Source organism: Eutrigla gurnardus (assembly GCF_963514095.1).
Source record: "Eutrigla gurnardus genome assembly, chromosome: 14".
Taxonomy (NCBI): Eukaryota; Metazoa; Chordata; class Actinopteri; order Perciformes; family Triglidae; genus Eutrigla; species Eutrigla gurnardus.
The window spans coordinates 11246513-11265957 of record NC_139937.1 but is presented as its reverse complement, the minus strand read 5'-3'; the positions used below and the strand labels follow the sequence as shown (position 1 = coordinate 11265957).

Genomic DNA, 19445 nt, shown 5'->3' with positions numbered 1-19445 from the left:
CAGCAGAATGAAATAAAGACAGACAGTTTCAGGACTTTTATTCCTTTTATTTTATTCTTTATTCTTTCGCATATCAAAAATATTAATCATTATGAAATTAGGTAATTGCTGTACATAGTAGAGAAACAAAAACTTTGCAAAAACAGTAATAGAAAGTACAAAGTACATCAAAGAAGATTTGTTTAACCCTCCAGAGAGACTGAACATTTTTTACAATTTAAGAAAAAGAAACCAATGTCTTGAGAACAAGACATTGGTTTCCTGATGATGAAACTCTAAAGGAGTGAAAGGTTTCAGTTGAACTCAGTGTCTTCAACCTCTCCGGCGTTGGACCTGAGGAGGAAATTAACAGTATTTGTGAATTTTAACCAAACTGCAACCTGTGACAACGTGATGGTGACATGCATGCTGAGCAGCATTGATGTCTTAAGTGTTATTTCTGCAGATAATATCAGTACTGGGGTAGTTACTATAGAGGTCATGTCCTCTGTAATAATATATCTGGAAATGTTAATGCCCCCAAGAGAAGTTTACATTCTATGATCATACACATTGGGTTTTTAAGGTGGATTGTAATCTTTTTAACTAGATTAGATATTAAGACTGACCTACTGAAATGTTAGATTAAAAATACAGAAAATATTAATAAATCATTTTAGTTCAATTCTGAGCAAAGATTGCTTTTAGAGGTTAAGCAAATTGATTCAGAGCTGGTGTGACTGCATATAAGTCTATGTGAAGTTAATGCAATGATGCAAGTGATACAAATTTGTGCTCAGTGGTGGGAATTGGAGAAAAACATTTACAATTAAAAATTTGAGAAAAAAATGTGCACCGATCCCACATGATTTCTTATGGAGAGCAAGTGGGTTAGGTTATGTGGGGGATTTGTATTCATGAACTCACTTATTTTAACAAATTATAATCCAAGTTATCAATAATGTTAATCTTCCTGAGTGAAGGTCTTGAAGTGTTTAAACATAATTTCCATGTCTTCTTTTGTAACATTGTTATACAGGGCTGTACAGCACCCGGCGACTACACATATGAGCTTGACCAACAAGCTGGAGCAACACTTTAGCGCTGTGATCATCAAACCTACCAGGAGTTGTGCATGTGATGTGGAAGACGGGGGTTTCTGGGAGTAATAGTCACTGTTGAGTAGGTGACCTCATCTTCATAAGGTGTGGGAGCCTGAGGGAAGAGGAGACGAGTCACTTGGTTCAAAGTCTGATTGTTGTAAATTGTACTAATTGTTGTACCTTCCCATTTGGCACTGTCCGTGCCAAATGGGAAGTTGTAAGCACGTGCTTTGGCTCCACTTAAGTTTCTGTTATTGTCGTGCAAAATAATGTGAAGTTCTGGTTAGGAACTAAATAAGAGGGAAACCCCACAGGAAACCCGAGATATTTCACTTCTTTAAATAATTGTTGGGTTTCTTGCTAAAGAGAGTCCGTGCCAAATTGTTAAATGAGATTAATTTAATATATTAAATTACACCTACTTACTTTTTTCTCTGCACGGTTCCTCCGTTTCAGCCTATAAAGACACAGAAACAAAATAAGAACCATTTCTGTAACTCAGAACAGAGCATTTTTAATAATTGCTCAATCTTTGATATCATGTTTTAAAGTTGTTGTGTAATAATTGGAAACCCATTGGCTTGATACTTCTAAAAACTGCTGAGCAGTACACGTACATTTTCACTGACCATTCACTTTTTTGAGTGTTATTTCTTAACCCATCATGACTCACAATAATGTTTCTTTGGAAATACACTTAGCACAGAATATATGGCATTCTGTATCTATAACTTTTAGAACAGATGCTACCATTAAATGTTTCCCCTCTCAGAATCAATTTGTTAAAACACATCTCTGACTTTAAAAAAGACTCTACAGTTATATTAGTCATACGTATACAACTGAGAATGTGTTTAAAAATGGCAGCAGTGTGGGAATTAAGATGACACACAAAGCACGTGCTGTCACACATGCAGCCATGACAACATTAGGTGAAAACACAACATGTGGTAAAAGGGAATGTTAATAGTCATTCAATCACGCTCCCTCGCTTCATCATTCATTGACTCACCAGAACAGAAGAGCAAACACAAGTATTCCCATAACAGAGACTCCGATTCCAGCTAAGATTGGGAGGGACTGGCTGCCTGAAGAGAAACACACTCAAAGGTTAGAATGGTCGACTGGGATGCGAAGCACTTCTGCCACTTGTTGATGACATTTTCTTGAAGAACAAAGCAACCGAATTAGATGGAGATAACACAAACCACGGTTCTTTTCCGTCATGGCCAGCAGCACCTGAGTTGAGTTGTTTCCCCCCAGCGGGTTCCTGGCCTGGCAGAGGTAGAGTCCAGTGTGGGACGCCTCCACAGAGGGGACAGACAGCACCTGTCCTGTTCCCACCTGGACCAGGGAGCTGGATCCTGAGACGGGACTCCTGTACCAGGTGAAGTTGTCTGCTGCAGGGTTAGCAGTACTGCTGCAGGTCAGATTCACACTGCTGCCCTCAACAACAAGTGGCGGCTCCATTGAAATGGAAATGTTTTCTGGGCCGTCTGGAAAAAGTACAACCACTGAACATGTTAACAGTTTTATTCTAAAATGAGAGAGAGAGCCAAAAATGATCTCCCAATACAAGAGAAGAAGATAATGTACTAGAACGGTGGTTCTCAACCTGGGGGATAAATGTGAGTGGGCATGCAGCGATGAAAGGATTCAAAATAATAACCGCAGGACTTAAGGGGGACTTTTAATCTTTCTTTTAATCTTTCCTTTGCTTTGGTAATCCTGGATGTGTGCCTGGAGCAATAATAAAACACATTTCAGGGTCAGTAGTAAAGTAGAAATACAGAGAAGAGAGGAAAGACCAAAATAAAAGAGATTATAGATTTTTAATTTATTATTCAACTTTTTGAACCATAGGGGGCCGGTGCGGTGGGATTTGGGTGGCTGTCCTGGGCGGGTGCCCCGGCGACCCAATCCCCGGACGGTGACTCTAGCCATGGGGACATGGAATGTCACCTCACTGGGGGGGAAAGAGCCTGAGCTAGTGCGGGAGGTAGAGCGCTACCGGCTACAGGTAGTTGGGCTCACCTCCACGCACAGTCTGGGCTCTGGAACCCAACTCCTTGAGAGAGGCTGGACTCTCTTCTACTCTGGAGTTGCCCGCGGTGAAAGGCGCCGAGCTGGTGTGGGCTTGCTTGTAGCCCCCCAGCTCAGCCGCCATGTGTTGGAGTTTTCCCCAGTGAACGAGAGGGTCGTCTCCCTGCGCCTTCGGGTCGGGGATAGGTCTCTCACTGTTGTTTCGGCCTACGGGCCAAACGGCAGTGCAGAGTACCCGGCCTTCTTGGAGTCCTTGGGAGGGGTACTTGAGAGTGCTCCAACTGGGGACTCCATTGTTTTACTGGGGGACTTCAACGCTCACGTGGGCAATGACAGTGTTACCTGGAGGGGCGTGATTGGGAGGAACGGCCTCCCCGATCAGAACCCGAGTGGGGTTCTGTTATTGGACTTCTGTGCTAGTCACAGTTTGTCCATAACGAACACCATGTTCAAGCATAAGGGTGTCCATCAGTGCACGTGGCACCAGGACACCCTAGGCCGGAGGTCAATGATCGACTTTATGGTTGTGTCATCTGACCTCCGGCCGTATGTCTTGGACACTCGGGTGAAGAGAGGGGCTGAGCTGTCAACTGATCACCACCTGGTGGTGAGTTGGATCCGCTGGCAGGGGAGGAAGCTGGACAGACTTGGCAGACCTAAACGTGTTGTGAGGGTCTGCTGGGAACATCTGGTGGAACCCTCTGTCAGGGAGGTCTTCAACTCCCACCTCCGGGAGAGCTTTGACCAGATCCCGAGGGAGGCTGGGGACATTGAGTCCGAATGGACCTTGTTCTCTGCTTCCATTGTGGACGCGGCTGTTCGAAGCTGTGGCCGTAAGGTCTCCGGTGCCTGTCGTGGTGGCAATCCCCGAACCCGGTGGTGGACACCGGAAGTAAGGGATGCTGTCAAGCTGAAGAAGGAGTCCTACCGAACCTGGTTGGCTCGGGGGACTCCCGAGGCAGCTGACGGGTACCGGCAGGCCAAGCGTGCTGCAGCGCGGGTAGTCGCTGAAGCAAAGGTTCGGGTCTGGGAAGAGTTCGGGGAGGCCATGGAGGAGGACTATCGGTCGGCCTCGAGGAAATTCTGGCAAACCATCCGGCGCCTCAGGAAGGGGAAGCAGCCCTCCACCAACACTGTTTACGGTGGAGGTGGGGAGCTGCTGACTTCGACTGGGGATATCGTCGGGCGGTGGAAGGAATACTTCGAGGATCTCCTCAACCCCACTGACACGTCTTCCATTGAGGAAGCAGAGGCTGGAGACTCGGAGGTTCATCCACCCATTACCCGGGCTGAAGTCACCGAGGTAGTTAAGAAGCTCCCCGGTGGCAAGGCACCGGGGGTGGATGAGATCCGCCCTGAGTACCTCAAGTCTCTGGATGCTGTGGGGCTGTCGTGGCTGACACGTCTCTGCAACATCGCGTGGCAGTCGGGGACAGTGCCTCTGGACTGGCAGACCGGGGTGGTGGTCCCTCTATTCAAAAAGGGGGACCGGAGGGTGTGTTCCAACTATCGGGGGATCACACTTCTCAGCCTCCCCGGGAAAGTCTATTCCAGGGTACTGGAGAGGAAAATTCGGCCGATAGTCGAACCTCAGATTCAGGAGGAACAATGCGGTTTTCGTCCTGGCCGTGGAACACTGGACCAGCTCTATACCCTCTGCAGGGTGCTCGAGGGTTCATGGGAGTTTGCCCAACCAGTCCACATGTGTTTTGTGGACTTGGAGAAGGCATTCGACCGTGTTCCTCGTGGCATTCTGTGGGAGGTACTTCGGGAGTACGGGGTCGGGGGCCCTCTGCTAAGGGCTGTTCGGTCCCTGTATGACCGGAGCAGGAGCTTGGTTCGCATTGCCGGCAGTAAGTCAGACCTGTTTCAGGTGCATGTTGGACTCCGGCAGGGCTGCCCTTTGTCACCGGTCCTGTTCATTATTTTTATGGACAGGATTTCTAGGCGCAGCCGTGGGCCGGAGGGGATCTGGTTCGGGAGCCACTGGATTTCATCCCTGCTTTTTGCAGACGATGTGGTCCTGTTGGCTCCTTCGAGCCAGGACCTCCAGCATGCCCTGGGGCGGTTTGCAGCCGAGTGTGAAGCAGCCGGGATGAGGATTAGCACCTCCAAATCTGAGGCCATGGTTCTCGACCGGAAAAAGGTGGCTTGCTCCCTCCAGGTCGGGGGGGAGTTCCTGCCTCAAGTGGAGGAGTTTAAGTATCTTGGGGTCTTGTTCACGAGTGAGGGAAGGATGGAACGTGAGATTGACAGGCGGATCGGTGCAGCGGCTGCAGTAATGCAGTCGTTGTATCGGTCCGTCGTGGTAAAGAGAGAGCTGAGCCGAAAGGCGAAGCTCTCAATTTACCGGTCAATCTACGTTCCTACCCTCACCTATGGTCATGAACTTTGGGTCATGACCGAAAGAATAAGATCCCGGATACAAGCGGCCGAAATGAGCTTCCTCCGCAGGGTGGCGGGGCGCTCCCTTAGAGATAGGGTGAGGAGCTCCGTCACACGGGAGGAGCTCGGAGTAGAGGCGCTGCTCCTCCACATCGAGAGGAGCCAGTTGAGGTGGCTCGGGCATCTGTATCGGATGCCCCCTGGACGCCTCCCTCGGGAGGTGTTCCAGGCATGTCCCACCGGGAGGAGACCCCGAGGAAGACCCAGGACACGCTGGAGTGACTATGTCACCCGGCTGGCCTGGGAACGCCTTGGGGTCCTCCCGGAGGAGCTGGGGGAAGTGTCCGGGGAGAGGGAAGTCTGGGCGTCCCTGCTCAGGCAGCTGCCCCCGCGACCCGGTCCCGGATAAAGCGGAAGAAAATGGATGGATGGATGGATATTCAACTTTTTCTTTCACACATTCTGATACCAGACGGCTTTGAATGGTCACTTGAATGTGGCATTGTCCTCTTACTGTCGAGTGTGAATTTCCCTTGAACACAGCATAACAAAAATAACCTGTGTATCTAAACGGTGTGTTTACAATACAGTTTTCTGTAACAGATTCAAACACATTTGAGATTAGATTTGTCAGTGCAACACACTTACACTGTACATCAAGGGGAACTTCATTAGAGCTGATCAGGTCGATGCACATCTGGCTGATATTATTCCAGGCCTGACAGTGGTACAGTCCACTGTGGCCGGGCTGGACGTCAGAGATGGTGTGATTCTGTCCTGAGCTGATAAAGTGCTCGTCTTTATACAGGCTGTATCCACTTTGTGTCACAGGTGGGTTGGCATCACTGCTGCAGGTGAATGTCACCGAACTTCCTTTCACGACTGATGGACTCATTGACAACGTGACTCTACTGGGAGCATCTGATTGGGAGGAGATCGGGATTTTTAGCCTCATAGAGTTGACAAATAAATCTTGATCGTTATCAGTGATAAAAAGTGGGTTTACTCACTTACGTCACTGAATGAAGCAAAAAATGCAAAGATATTTCTAATAATTCTTCACAACACACAGCACAGGCTTGGAATCACTGAGACACAGGAACATTGCAACTGCTTAAAATATGAAATGTTCTTTTCTAATACTCACATTGAACATTGAGAGCCACGGAGGCAGATCTGGCCGTCTCCTGTCCCAGGACGGCACAGTGGTACCTGCCAGCATCCTTCCTCCTGGCCTTGAAGTCCGCATTCGGTACACGTTGTCCATCTCTGAACCAGATGATGTTTAAAGGTGCAAGGCAGCCTGACACACAGGTCAGACTGACATTATCCCCCTCTGTCACGGTGCTCGGCTGCACAACGGTGATCAACTCTAAATCACAAGCAGAAGAAAGAACTGATTCTTTTGACGAAAACAAATTTAATTCACGATGAAGTTACTTTCCCCTCATCTTTAGTTATATTACCTCTTACAGACAAATGAGCTGATTCTTTACATTTCCATCTGTCGAGTGTTGTCGCAAAAGCGAAAAAATAATCTCCTTCATCAGTGAGTTGGACATCGTTGATCCTCAGACTGCAGTCGCTCCAGTAGTCGCCCACATAGTTAAAGTGGTTTGGGGGTGAAGGGATTTGTTGAAGGAGAACCTTATCCCACTGGCCGGATACGTTCATGAGTTTAGACCAGCTGACCGAAGTGACAATATGACCGAAGGGATAGTCATACTCGCACTTAATAACTACTGACTCCCCTTTCAAAGCACACTGATCTCTGTATGTCACTTTCCAGGCTCCACTCCAGACACCTTTGGGCAAAAATAATAATAAAAAGTTTAATTATATTTAGCTGTAACTATCTTTCCCACAGGATTTGGTAAAACATTCATAAAATACTGAAATTAAAAGTTCAAAGCAGTGGTTACATAATATTTGATTGAATTCACTTTTTTTATAAATGCATTTAAAATATATTTCCTAACTTTCCTTACCTGGCATTATTACCAGAATAACCAGAATGAAACATTCCATTGTTAACATCAACCTGCAACATCATGACACAGGACACGGATTATTATGCAGTCCGTTAACAGCAGGGAACAAATGAAAGTCAGGTTATTGTACTCACAAACACGCAGTCTGATTCATAACTTGGTGCTCCAGGAGGAGATTATGTGGAGTGAAAAGCAGAAGTAGGAGGGTGACAGAGGGTGAGTAACTTCCATATTAATTATATTCCTTATATCTTGAACAATTAAGCAACATTTACTGGGTGTGACTGCCTTGTGTCAGAAATGAATAAAGTCAGTTACTTAAAATTTGGGCAAGAAGGAGCTTTTTGTCTGTGAACACTGTGATGGTTTTGGGATCATTTCCACTGAAGGCTTATAAGTTGAAAGTCTCTGAAAGCTTTTCTCTGTGGCCGACATGAAACAACAACATGCTTCATGCCTGTCCACAGGGTGGTGTCACTGGACCGCGCAGACTGGTGGATTAGGCTACACTAAAATAATAAATGTTTTTATTATTAGACCATGCCTGAAAAACATTGCTCTTATAAATTCAAAATGTGCAGATTTTTTTTGCCTCTTTTATTAATTAACATCATGAACCATTTTGACTTTTTATTATGACATAACTTTTTATTGTCCTGTCATAACTTTGATCACATTACCCAACCCACATACTTCCACTACAGCTCCACGTCAAGGGACGATAGTGACACTTTCATCGCAGAGAGCAAGATTTCACAGGGAAAAACAAGAACACTTGAGTAATGTTGACGTGGCGTTTTCCCTCCACTCTCCTCGTCACCTGACCGACACGGCCATCCACACAGGTGGTTCCACTTCCCTCTTCAGCTCTGCCTGGTTTCCCCCGCTGACCTGCATCTCGTTCCCTCGTCAGACCCTCTCCACATATTCCGTCCGCTTCATTGGTCCTGTTGTCAGTTGAGTTCTGGCAACTGGCTCTAAGTTTATTCGAGTATTTCAAGGAATGAATGTGTTTTAAATCAGGTGCGTCTCTTTAACGTCTGCATCTTATGAGGTGATCAACTTTGAGTGGTCAATCAAAAAGATGAAGTAAACCAGAATGAACATTTTACCAGCACGTCCCCTCCCCGAACCGTTCACACATCCCGATACCAGACTGACACGCTGGAGCAATAATAAAACACATTTCAGGATCAGTATTTAAGTAGAAATACAGAGAGGAGAGGAAAGACGAGAATAAGAGGAAGCAGGAGATTTTTGAAACGTAATATTCGATTTAGTAGTGTGCTTTGGGTTTACCACAGAATAAAACGGATATGCATGCTGATGTTTTTGATAACATGTCTTTATTGCTGCCATTATTTTTGGTTTTGTTACCAAACCAAACATGGCTCACTGTCAGGACACCACGTCTCATTTTACATCTTCAGAATTACAAAACATAACATTTGCTTTTATTGGAATGAAAGAAGCTATTGAGTTAACAATGTGGCATGAGCTTGGTTGATTGGGATGATACTTTTCACGAAGCGTAAGACACTTTTTTCTTCTGTAAGAGGAAAAACCTAAATCTGATTTTCATTAACTTCATCTGAACATCGTATCACTCTTACTGTTGACTACACTTTCCCCCATCTCAACCACTTTCCTTTCAGCAGGGCTGTTCATTTCTTGCAAAGAAATGCAACAAACATTTTATTTTTCTACAGTGTAACAAACTATAACATGTAATTTAACATTATTGCTGGCTTTGCTTCCTCTGCATGAAAATGAAAAGATTGATTTAATGAAAGCAAGCTATAAAGACTGATAAATGTTGCAGTTAGGAATCAATATAAGTTAATATTTGGTGAATACAGTGTGAAAATTCAAATATTACATATTCCTCAAATATGTCAAAAAATAATACTCTACAGGTTTCTTCCACTAATATGTCTTTAAGCGTATTTTTTTTATTAGTAACAATTATGTTGGAATACAAACGGTTATCACTTTTCAGTGGATGCAAATGATGCTGCTGCATCCAGTCATACTGTGTCATCAACATTCACTTGTATTTCAGAGTCAGCCATCCACTAAAGAGCAACAGCAGGTATACTGTACTGTGGATATGGATGCAAGCACAATGGGTTGAATGTTACTTCAGGCAGCATACAGTGGTAGAATGCTTTTAATTAAAAAAAACAACAAAGAAAGACATGCAACATGGATTTGGAGCTCCCAGACAGCACCAGGACCACATGTTGTCCTTGTGGTCTGGTGAACTATGGAGAGTCCAGAACGACATGTCTGACCCAGAACAGCAGATAAGGCATCGCCAGAGTTCACCAGGAGTTGTTTCCTGTCAGTGTGAATGGATGTAAAGTGATTGGTTGAGGTGTGGAAGGCTGGAGAAGAAGATGAGAAAGAACAATGGAGAACAGTAGAACAGATTAGAATAAGCAGAGCTGACAAATAAAGTACAGTTAATACATCTTGAATAGAACAGATCACATTTCTTTCAGATGATATTTAGTTGAATTCTTTATTCCTGCAAATGTTTGGTTGTTGCACCTCTTCATATCTGCCTTAATACTGTAAAACCTCATCAATTTTGAGCATCCTACTATACGTGGTGTGACCGAATTCTCATGTATGTAATCTATGAAGTTATGTGGGACCATTTTGAGTAAAAAAAAAACACAGACACCGGCCTCTGAGGTTTGTAAGTGACAACCCTGAGAGTTTTAAAGTGTCATACCTGTCATACCAAACCTTTTTTTCCCTCCCGGTCAGTGACGAGGCTGGTGCAGTAAAGTGTAAACAAGTTTGGAGGAATCCTTCGGCTTTTTATCACCACCCAGTGGCAGGTTGTGGACCTGCACCTGGTCCACACTGAACCAACAGCAACAACAAACAGCAACCATATGAGTCCATCTGGACATCTGACGCAGATCATAAAAGCAGCTCTTCATTTTGCTCCAGAAGCATTGAAATGTTTTTAACGTCCCAAAAAACTGGGATGAGAAATTTATTGTCCTCTCATAAACGGGAGGAAGGTGTTGGATATCACAGAAGAGCGAGAGTAAAGACGGAAAGAAGAGTGAGAGAGAGAAGGCGATGACTGGACGATAAAGAAGAAAGCAAGAGAGCCAATGTGGTTGTCAAATAAAAAGCAAGGCATGAAACAGTAGATTGCTGCTGTGGTCGACAGCTCGGACAGATGGTGTAAATGATGAAGGGAAGGAGGAGACAGAGAGTGGTAGTTCAGAGGATGGATGGAGAAGAAGGTGGTGTGTACCTGGACAACTTGGAGTAGTGGACTGTGATGTAGTTGGGGGCGGGGCTGTGAGTTTCAACTTCTGGGATTGGTGGAGCATCCTTCAGAGGAACGATGGCAGGGTGAGTGCTGTCACTTAAGTCATCTGGCTCCTCCTGCACACACACACACACACACACACACACACACACACATACACACACACATTCAGATAATTTGTTAAATTTGTTGTCTTTTTTTTCCAGAGTTATAAGACTTTCAAATGGTGGGGTGAGTCGTGTACCGGTATGTCGGACATCTTGCCCTTTTTCACTGGAAAGGTCTGTTGGGCTGACTCATAGAACATGGTGTCAGCTGTTACTGACAATCGCTGGGGTCACACACACACACACACACACACACACACACACACACACACACACACACACACACACACACACACAAAACAGAGTAAAACTGAGGGTTGGTTTTAATTAACAATCTTTAAGTGAGAAAAAATGAGAGAAAATCACACATTAAAAGTTTCCTGACTGATTATTACTCCAAAGTGTTTTTTCACCTACTGGTTGAACAAAAAACAGAAAATGAGAAGTTAAAAAATAATAGAACAATAAGTACTGCACCTTGTTTGCTAAGTCTCCTGACTCTGTGTCGACTCTGTGCATGTTCTTACTGTGAAAACACAGGGACAACATTATCAAACCATAATATATAAATATATATATTTTTAAATCCTGTAAACATTGTACTTCCTGTCACCTGATCATAATGGCCACTGTGAGAGTGATGAGTGCAGCCGACACCCCTACTGCTGACGCCAAAGCAATGACCTTCAGACGACCTGCCAGCGTGACGATGATAGAGGTTATCAACATAAAGACAAGAAGAAATGAGAGGACACATGAGACGAATAAAAATAGAAGTGCAACAGATATCAAAATAGAAACAGGGAAAGTGAAGAATGAGGAAAGAGCTGTGCATCATCTTGCAGGCGTCTAGACTCGAGACTCGTGTTTCCAGTTCTGATTTCCAAACCAAACTCCACTTCTTCAGCTGTCTAGACTCAAATAGTAGTTTTCCACCACACCTCATCACCCTTCCTCTCCCCTCATAGTGAGAGGGCTGTACATGACTCACCATGACTCATAGACAAACAGCCAGAAGCCGTGCATGAGACCATACTCAACGGAGACTGAGGGCCGGACCTCATGCTGCGATAGTGACAGGGAGGTTTCATCACTCATCATTTCAAACTCTCCAAACTTCCCCCGGTGGAACATTTTCCGAGATAATCAGAAACATCGATGTAAAAACGGGGCAGAGGTGTTTCACTAAGCTTATCAGTGACACCTCATCTCTTCCATTACACTTCCTGCAGTGACAACGGCATGCGCGATGACTCAGAATGTACACGACCACTCGGTTGAACGCTGGGGAGTGTCAGCAGAGATGGACCACTAAAAGCCTTCAGATTGAGTGCGAATGCAACTCCGACACCTTCACAACTAATGAAAATGGCCAACTTTTCTTTGTCTCAGAGGTTGCTACGATATCAGAGCACACAGCGTGAAGCAATTCATCTTCTGGTGTAGAGAGAGTCCAGCCCCGCGAGCGTGAGGCTGCATTCAGGATGTATTTAGGTGCAGTTTGACAGTACAGTTTATTAAAGTTAAGGGAGGGGAACATGTGTTTACCAAATGTCATAGCAATCCATTCAATAGCTTAGGAGACATTTCACTCGAAACCACAAATGTGAACCTCATGGTGGTACACGAAGAAAAGTCAGGGGAGGATTCATAGGATAGTTCGATATCACCGCACTAACAAATATAAAATACTTTTTTGTTTTTTTAAAAACACAGACAGCCCAGCCAGACAAAGAAGCATGAATCATTACGTACCTCTGACTCTGACCGTGAGGACAGGAGAGCTGTGGGCTCCGATCCGATTCCTGGCCTCACAGTAGTACTGGCCGCTCTCTCTCGGGCCGACCTCTGAGAAGGTGAAGACAGGACCGGACTTGCTGCCCCACGCTGCATGGAGCACACAAGGGGAGAAGGTCCGCTTACTGTTTCAGACAGTAACCGGCAGACAGTCCAGAGGCACGCGGAGCATCACGCCTTAAGCATTTTGCACAGGTTATAGAGTTAGGTATTGATGATGTTGTAATGTTAACCTTGAGTGGAACCACATTTTTACGATGCTAACATTGTACAGAGCCCCCGTCCAGAGCTAAGCGGTGCCATGTGAAGTTGTCCACTGCTGGGTTGGCCTGACTGCTGCAGGTCAAGGTCAAAGGTCGGCCAGCGTCAACCACGCTGGAGGGACGAGCCAGAAGGGAGGTGTTCTTTGGAGGGTCTGGAGAGATAGATATGGATGCAGAGTGTTTTTGTCTTTAAATGATGTTTTGCAAAGAAACAGGGAAGAGAGGAGAGCAAGTAGAGGCTGAGAAGAGGTGGCTGGAAAGGCAGAAAGATAAATATTTATAACAAACAGGCACACACACACCCACACACACACACACACACACACACTACTTACAAAGTATGGTGAGTGTAGCAACAGGCGAGGTTTGGTATCCTAGCCGGTTCCACACCGTACAGTAGTACTGACCAGCGAGGTGAGCACGCACTGAGGGGAACGTCAGGTTCTGGAAGGTTCCTTTAGCCAACACCTGGTCACCTAGGATACGATACCAAGCATACCTGCAGGAAGGAGGATGGTGAAGATGCTGCTGATGATGAAAATGATTGTAGGACTGGGCAATTAGCAATAGCATAATATTTGGTCATTAATATCCATTCCTCAATAATTTGATTATATAACATTGGATAGGTGAATATTTATCAATATTTAAATGGCTTTTTGCCCAGTCCTTCTTTACAACACCTCGAAGCAAAGTGAAAGTCTGAATTAAATAAGTTGAGAAATAAGATGGAAGAGAAAATTTCAAGATGACGATGAAAAAATGCAAAAATCATGATAATGATGACAAAAACCCACAAGGTTGACCACAATGAGTAAAAACAACATCACTGCTGTGCATTAGTTGGTATAAATGGATAAACCTGGAGGAGGAGTGTTGGTCGTACCTGGAGGCGGGAGGGTGGGCGTGGCTAACACAGCTTAGGTTTACATAAGAGCCTTCTCTGACGTCGGCCGGAGGACTCACCAGCACTCGCGTGTTCTTCGGAGAGTCTAGAAAAACAGGAGCATCGTTACTTTCACGGTCATGTTTTTATTTTAACAGCTTCTCAGAGAAGAATGTCTATCGAACACAGTTGGTTGAGAAAGGCAACCAATCATAAGCAGGCCTTTTAGTTTTAGGTATGCAGGAAAGTCATACAAGCAGAACCAGAGTCAAGATATAATACAGTAGCAGCAGGAACCAGTGCAGAAACATATTATGTTGACTGACTTATTGATTAATTGATTAATCACTTTAGTTTTACTGCATTTTGATGCATATTCTCGAGACAAAAGGAAAAGTATGAAAAATCAGCAGTTTGTATCACTTCTTACTGAATCCATAATGGGAGAGTCACATTATGACTGCAGTCTGAATAGAGCTGTTGCCTAATCCGTTTAACCCAGACTAACCTTTGACAGATTTACACAACAGGACAAGATAGAAACATACAACCAGACTCAACGTGGGTTCCCAAAGGTCATGTAAGTGTTTGAAGTAAAGATGCCGTGTCTCTGACCACAACACAAACACCCAACACACTCACAAGTGACATTGAGAAGAAGAGGTTTGGAGCGGTCTGTTCCAAGTGAGTTGCGTGCCACACAGAAGTACTCCCCTCTGTCTGTGTATTTGAGATGGGACAGGCGGAGCTGGGGCCTGAAACTGTCTGGGATGCTGCCACTCTCCATGTCTGCAGGGCAGATAAAGGCACACATGCACACTACAAGTGTAATTCACATTACAAGCATCATCTAAAGACAAGACCTTTTCTTCAAAGGTCCTTAAATTCCAGAGGAAACTACCAAAAACTTCTAGGGAATTTCATGTGTCCAATTGCAGATGTCATCAGCTCATATCAACAACAGAGCCTGTGAATGTGTCACTGAGCAGTGAGTGTCCTGTCATCATATGTGGCGAACACACCATGGAAACATGCTGTCCTGTACCTTTGAACCATGCAAAGCTCTCGACGGGTGGAGCTGAGTCACTACTGCAGGTGAGAGTGAGAGAACCCCCCTCTGACACCTCCCCTACTGGGGAGACTGCTATGGAGGTGGACTGGGGACTGTCTGGAGGGGGGAAGAGAGTGGAAACAGAAGGCAGAGAATAGAAGGATATATGAGGAAGAAATGCGACAGAAAACGATGGTAGTGGAAATATGGATAATGGAAAGTGCGAATGCAGTTCATGCTTTGTCAAATGAAGTTCAATAATTTAAGCCTCAAGTTCAACATTTTGACTATTCTTGGTTTTAAGCAAACAGAGGTCACGCGAGTGGGTGGAGCTAAGTACAACTGAATGCTGAGTAAGAGATTTTTAGGCAACCCAAACAATTAACTTTCATGAACTGACAAACACACTGTGAAATTGTTAAAATTATAAGACGAAAACACAGAAAAACTCCCAGACACTGGTCGTGACCTGTCAATCACAAGGTAGCCACGCCCTAAACCATACCCTGTTGTTGCTCCAAATTAGCCATAATTTACTAAATGAATGCTGTATTGAAGAAGACTTTATAGCGATTAAGATCATCTCATGATCTTCTATGCAATCAGACTTCTTTTACAACTAGATGAGCTGCCTCCTGCTGGCCATTAGAAGGAATGCACTTCCACTTTGGCTTCACTTTTAGGACCTGGAGTGCACAGTATCTAATTTTTGCTACAACAGATTTGTTAAAAGTTGTTTTCTATCTACTTGGATGTCTCAAATAAAAACATAAACACATCAGAGCAAAACTCGCATCCAGCTGGTTCCCCTGACATCATGATCAGATAAAAAACATGCATTCTGTTTTGGTTACTCACGTCCCAGAGCCAGTGAGAGGGATGGTGACTGTACGTTCTGTGGTGGGATTGGTCGACAGGCGTACGCTCCAGCTTGCTGCTGGTCAAAGCGGTTGACAATCATCCATTTCTCATAGGAGCCCAGGTTTAATCCGTTCCTGTGTGCACAGTATCATATCGACTGCATTATATGCTCTGATCCGCCGTCTGGGTGACCAATGAAACATTCACATGTACAATAACATACCTGTACAGTGCAAGGCTCCTTCCTGGAGCAGCACATCCTCTGGCCTGGCAGCCTATAAACACAGTCTCTCCCAAGCCAAACATGTTGGCAGGCCTGGCTGGATGTACCTGGACCTGCAGGTCTGAAAAATAAACGGACACTCACACATGCACAAGAACCCCGACTAGATGAGTCCAGCACAGGTCTTGTTTGTGTGAAACTACCTGTTACATCAAGAGTGATGGTGTCCGGGGAGGTCCATCTCCCCAGTGGTTGGTCCGTCTCAAACCTGAAGTGGTACTCGCCCGCATCACTCAGCTTTACAACCCGAATCTGGACTGAACAGCTGGAGTAGCTGCCTCCGATGTAGCTGGAACCCATGATTCATTTGTCATACGTTTGTGCAATATTTCACGTTTACGGCGTGTCAGATTTTCCAAAAAATCACAGTATGTTTCTCGTACCGTGTGCGTCCGCGGTATGACGGGCTGATCTCGTTCGGGTCGGTGTGGTGAGTGAACTCCCTGCGACCTTCTGGAGACACACGGAACCACATGACTCTCTTCACAGTGTGACCTATGGAGTTAAAGGAAACCAAAAAAATCACAAGAGGAGGAAAAAGAGTAGTGAAATCTAATAAGGCTGTAACTTTTTGAGCTCAGCTTGCGTGGAACTTGGATACATGTTGCATCCCGAACATTTTAATGGCTTCATTAATCATTTGAAATATTTGAAAATAAAACATAGCTTGTTGAAATGCATGATTGTACATGGATTTGATACCTGATGGGTAGTCATAACGGCAAGGCAGTGTGACAGTTGTTCCTGCCCACACACAGATCTCCCTCCTAGAAAATGAAACACTCCACCTGCTCTGGATGCCTGCAGGACAATTTGACATCATTTTCAAAAATGTGAGATCGTTAACAGCTAGAAATGCAAATATATGTGTACATACACTCAAAAAAAGAACAGTATGCACACTAAATATGAGTCATTTGCTGTCATGTTTCGGTTCAGGGTTCCACACAAACAATCATTACCGGCTGTCACATCCACAAACATTACTTGCCATTTAAAATGAGCTACCAGAAGTTTAAGGAATACACACTTAAACACTAAAAGAGGTGTAAATTTCCACTGCCCACAAGAACATTTTTTCCTTCAATGTGGCTCCTCAGAGAAAGACTTGTCAAACCGCAGCCCTGATCCGCTCAGAGAGTGACACGTCCCATTTGAAGCAGTGTAAAGGAGCCTTGATGTGCAGCTGTGGTGTCATCCTGTGCTGCTAACTGCCTGCCTGGCTGACTACCTTGCACAAAAGCCAATCAATACTTATAAATAACTGCAGCGTAAAGGCAAGGGCACCTGGCTGCAGGACCTTATGTGCAAAATGGACCCTATGATTAATTTCTCAACTCTTATCACTTGTGTTCAAGCGTGTGTGAAACATTTACTATATCTGGAATCAAATACACATCTCATAATAGAGGAGTATGACAGCTCATTTTTCACCACCTTAAATAATAGTAATATACTTTGTCAAACCTTTTCCATTTTTATACTTCATTGAGAAAAAACAATCTTGTGTATTGTTGTGTTTTTCTCTTACCTGGTAAAGTTGTAAGGATGGTGCCCAGAACTAACGCACCTGCCAACATCTCCGCTGACACGAGCTCTGTAATGTCACCGGACAAGGAGAAAAGCACAGGGAGACAAAGAGGTGAACAAAACATCTACCAGGGGAAAAACACACACCATCCAGCTGATAAGATGTGAAGCACTCACCCCTTAAAGTATCTTCATGCACCTCAGTCAGTCAGACAGAACAGGGTTTGATGGATGTCAAGGACTCGGACAGAGATGGAGGTGGGAGTTGCATGGTGATCAGCATCGGGCGGTAGAAGATGGGAGGAGGAGTGGAAGTGGCAGAGGGGAGGGCGAGGAAGAGGAAGTAACTTCAACTACCTTCCTGTATTCTATCTTTTAAACTTTCCTTTTTGCCACGTCTCCCTCTGAAACGGTATTTTAAGGTCAGTGACACAATGACTCTGGTTTCCTTCTTGGTGTTATTGTGAAAATGTGACATCCTCGTGTTCATGTCACTTTTTACTGAATGTCATTAACAGACTGGTTCTTTGCTGGATGTTGCGGCAAACGCCTGTCATTATTTTTCACAAAATGAGTGTAAAGCAAACTTTAAAAACAGAAAAGCTGTAAACACAACACTACATACTACTGTATTATTCCTGCGTCCACGAGCCCAAGAGAAAATATATCTGGGTCTTCAAACACTAACTACTTCATTAGCTTTTTGCTTATTTTTTGGAGCTGGGCATACAGTTGGTTTATCAGAGGTTTATTTTTGCTGCAGCTGTCTGATGAATCAAAAACAGTTGCAGCCCATAAAACAAAACAAAACAATGAGCTTAAAGTTGCTAAAATGGATCATAGAGGTGAGGGGAGCTGCAGAGAGAGATGTTACTTCTCTGTGGGTTGATCTTTGTGAGCGAACCCTTCCCCATTACACTTCCTTATTTGACCCATTGTTCACATCAAAATATTGACGAGCGCAGCTTTAACTAAATATTAATGGTAATCAATATAGAATGTTCAGTTATCATTGCGCTGTAAAAGTGAGTCACTCTTTGCATTGTCACAATGTTGCGGCACGCTTTTACCATCATGACTGAGTGATTGTTAAGAAGACAAACATGTAGGGTTCGTTTGTATAAATGAATTCAGGCCTGTTGGCGTCCATTAATATACATAAGTCAAGCAGACATAGACTCGGCAGCCCAGATGTCCTCTCATCCACTGCTCTAATTGAGAACTGTTGGCACAGAAAACTGCCCACAACCAGACGTGGGGAGGTTCGAGACCTCTCAGTCAACTGTGTCCACTTAGCCTGATGAGCCTAAATGACTTTAACATCCCACCCTGCCACAAGTTGGCCAATAGATGTCAGTTTAGCGTCACGACTCGGCCAATTGGCTACTTACCCCAGCTTTGACCCAGAAGTAATGATGATGTACAGTTTAACTTTTCAGTCAATCTCTATACACAGACATCCAAGTCAGGCAAGGAAGGCAGAGCTCACTTGAAGGTCTCAGAGATGATATCTTGATCCACCGTCTGGAAATCAACGCTGACACTGTACTTATTAGGCGACTGATCAAAAATGATGTAGAGGGGGTCGGTATGGGATCAGTTGATGTTAGGAAACATGGATGTATATCCAACTTATATCCTGCTAGAGTTTAGGATCCGCAGACCTTTGCTATTCCTTCCTTTGACAGACAGTAGACAGGAAACATATGAAGAGCGGTATGACGTGCAACACAGGTCCTCAGCCAGGATCGAAAACCATGGATGTGGTGGTAATGTCATGCCTCTTAACCATTAGGCAGTCAGAACCCCCCCACCACCATTGAAAAAACACCATTTTGCTCATGAGGTCTGCATTATGTTAAGTGAAT

General features: G+C 44.6%; 2 protein-coding genes across 4 annotated transcripts; both read right to left on the bottom strand.

Annotated features, from left to right (window-relative positions):
* Positions 1 to 46: 46 nt before the first annotated feature.
* On the bottom strand, positions 47 to 7636 carry LOC311024037 (B-cell receptor CD22-like). 2 transcript variants are annotated; one of them, XM_084026220.1, is made up of 9 exons: positions 7499 to 7636; positions 6977 to 7315; positions 6658 to 6882; positions 6159 to 6431; positions 2291 to 2578; positions 2095 to 2170; positions 1509 to 1539; positions 1103 to 1194; positions 47 to 333 (listed from the first exon to the last, which is right to left on the bottom strand). In XM_084026220.1, exons 1-9 carry the CDS (start codon positions 7545 to 7547, stop codon positions 294 to 296), a joined length of 1413 nt encoding a protein of 470 aa, XP_083882346.1. In that variant the 5' UTR covers positions 7548 to 7636; the 3' UTR covers positions 47 to 293. The 2 variants fall into 2 exon arrangements, 1 of the variants encoding a protein (XP_083882346.1); XR_014598267.1 differs by lacking the exon at positions 47 to 333 and having other exon boundaries at positions 2322 to 2578.
* A 1210-nt stretch (positions 7637 to 8846) lies between these two features.
* Positions 8847 to 17885, bottom strand: LOC311024229 (B-cell receptor CD22). 2 transcript variants are annotated; one of them, XM_084026546.1, is made up of 19 exons: positions 17755 to 17885; positions 17579 to 17644; positions 16750 to 16848; positions 16431 to 16542; positions 16191 to 16336; positions 15988 to 16108; positions 15762 to 15898; positions 14898 to 15020; positions 14495 to 14641; positions 13853 to 13958; positions 13302 to 13465; positions 12969 to 13118; positions 12662 to 12793; positions 11520 to 11601; positions 11384 to 11432; positions 11044 to 11130; positions 10782 to 10915; positions 10242 to 10375; positions 8847 to 9888 (listed from the first exon to the last, which is right to left on the bottom strand). In XM_084026546.1, exons 2-18 carry the CDS (start codon positions 17625 to 17627, stop codon positions 10273 to 10275), a joined length of 1941 nt encoding a protein of 646 aa, XP_083882672.1. In that variant the 5' UTR covers positions 17628 to 17644; positions 17755 to 17885; the 3' UTR covers positions 8847 to 9888; positions 10242 to 10272. The 2 variants fall into 2 exon arrangements, with proteins under 2 accessions (XP_083882672.1, XP_083882673.1); XM_084026547.1 differs by lacking the exon at positions 10242 to 10375.
* Positions 17886 to 19445: the final 1560 nt, after the last annotated feature.

Bases quoted from the DNA above. Each gene is read 5' to 3' on its own strand.
- LOC311024037 (XM_084026220.1), bottom strand. From the start codon at position 7,547: ATGTTAACAATGGAATGTTTCATTCTGGTTATTCTGGTAATAATGCCA. The intron at 6,432-6,657 runs GTGAGTATTAGA...CCTCCCAATCAG, and splicing joins CGTGGCTCTCAATGTTCAAT to ATGCTCCCAGTAGAGTCACG. The intron at 1,540-2,094 runs GTGAGTCAATGA...GTGTCTTTATAG, and splicing joins GTGTTTGCTCTTCTGTTCTG to GCTGAAACGGAGGAACCGTG.
- LOC311024229 (XM_084026546.1), bottom strand. From the start codon at position 17,627: ATGTTGGCAGGTGCGTTAGTTCTGGGCACCATCCTTACAACTTTACCA. The intron at 14,642-14,897 runs GTACAGGACAGC...TCTGCCCTGCAG, and splicing joins GAGCTTTGCATGGTTCAAAG to ACATGGAGAGTGGCAGCATC. The intron at 12,794-12,968 runs GTTAGCATCGTA...TGCTCCATGCAG, and splicing joins GGACGGGGGCTCTGTACAAT to CGTGGGGCAGCAAGTCCGGT.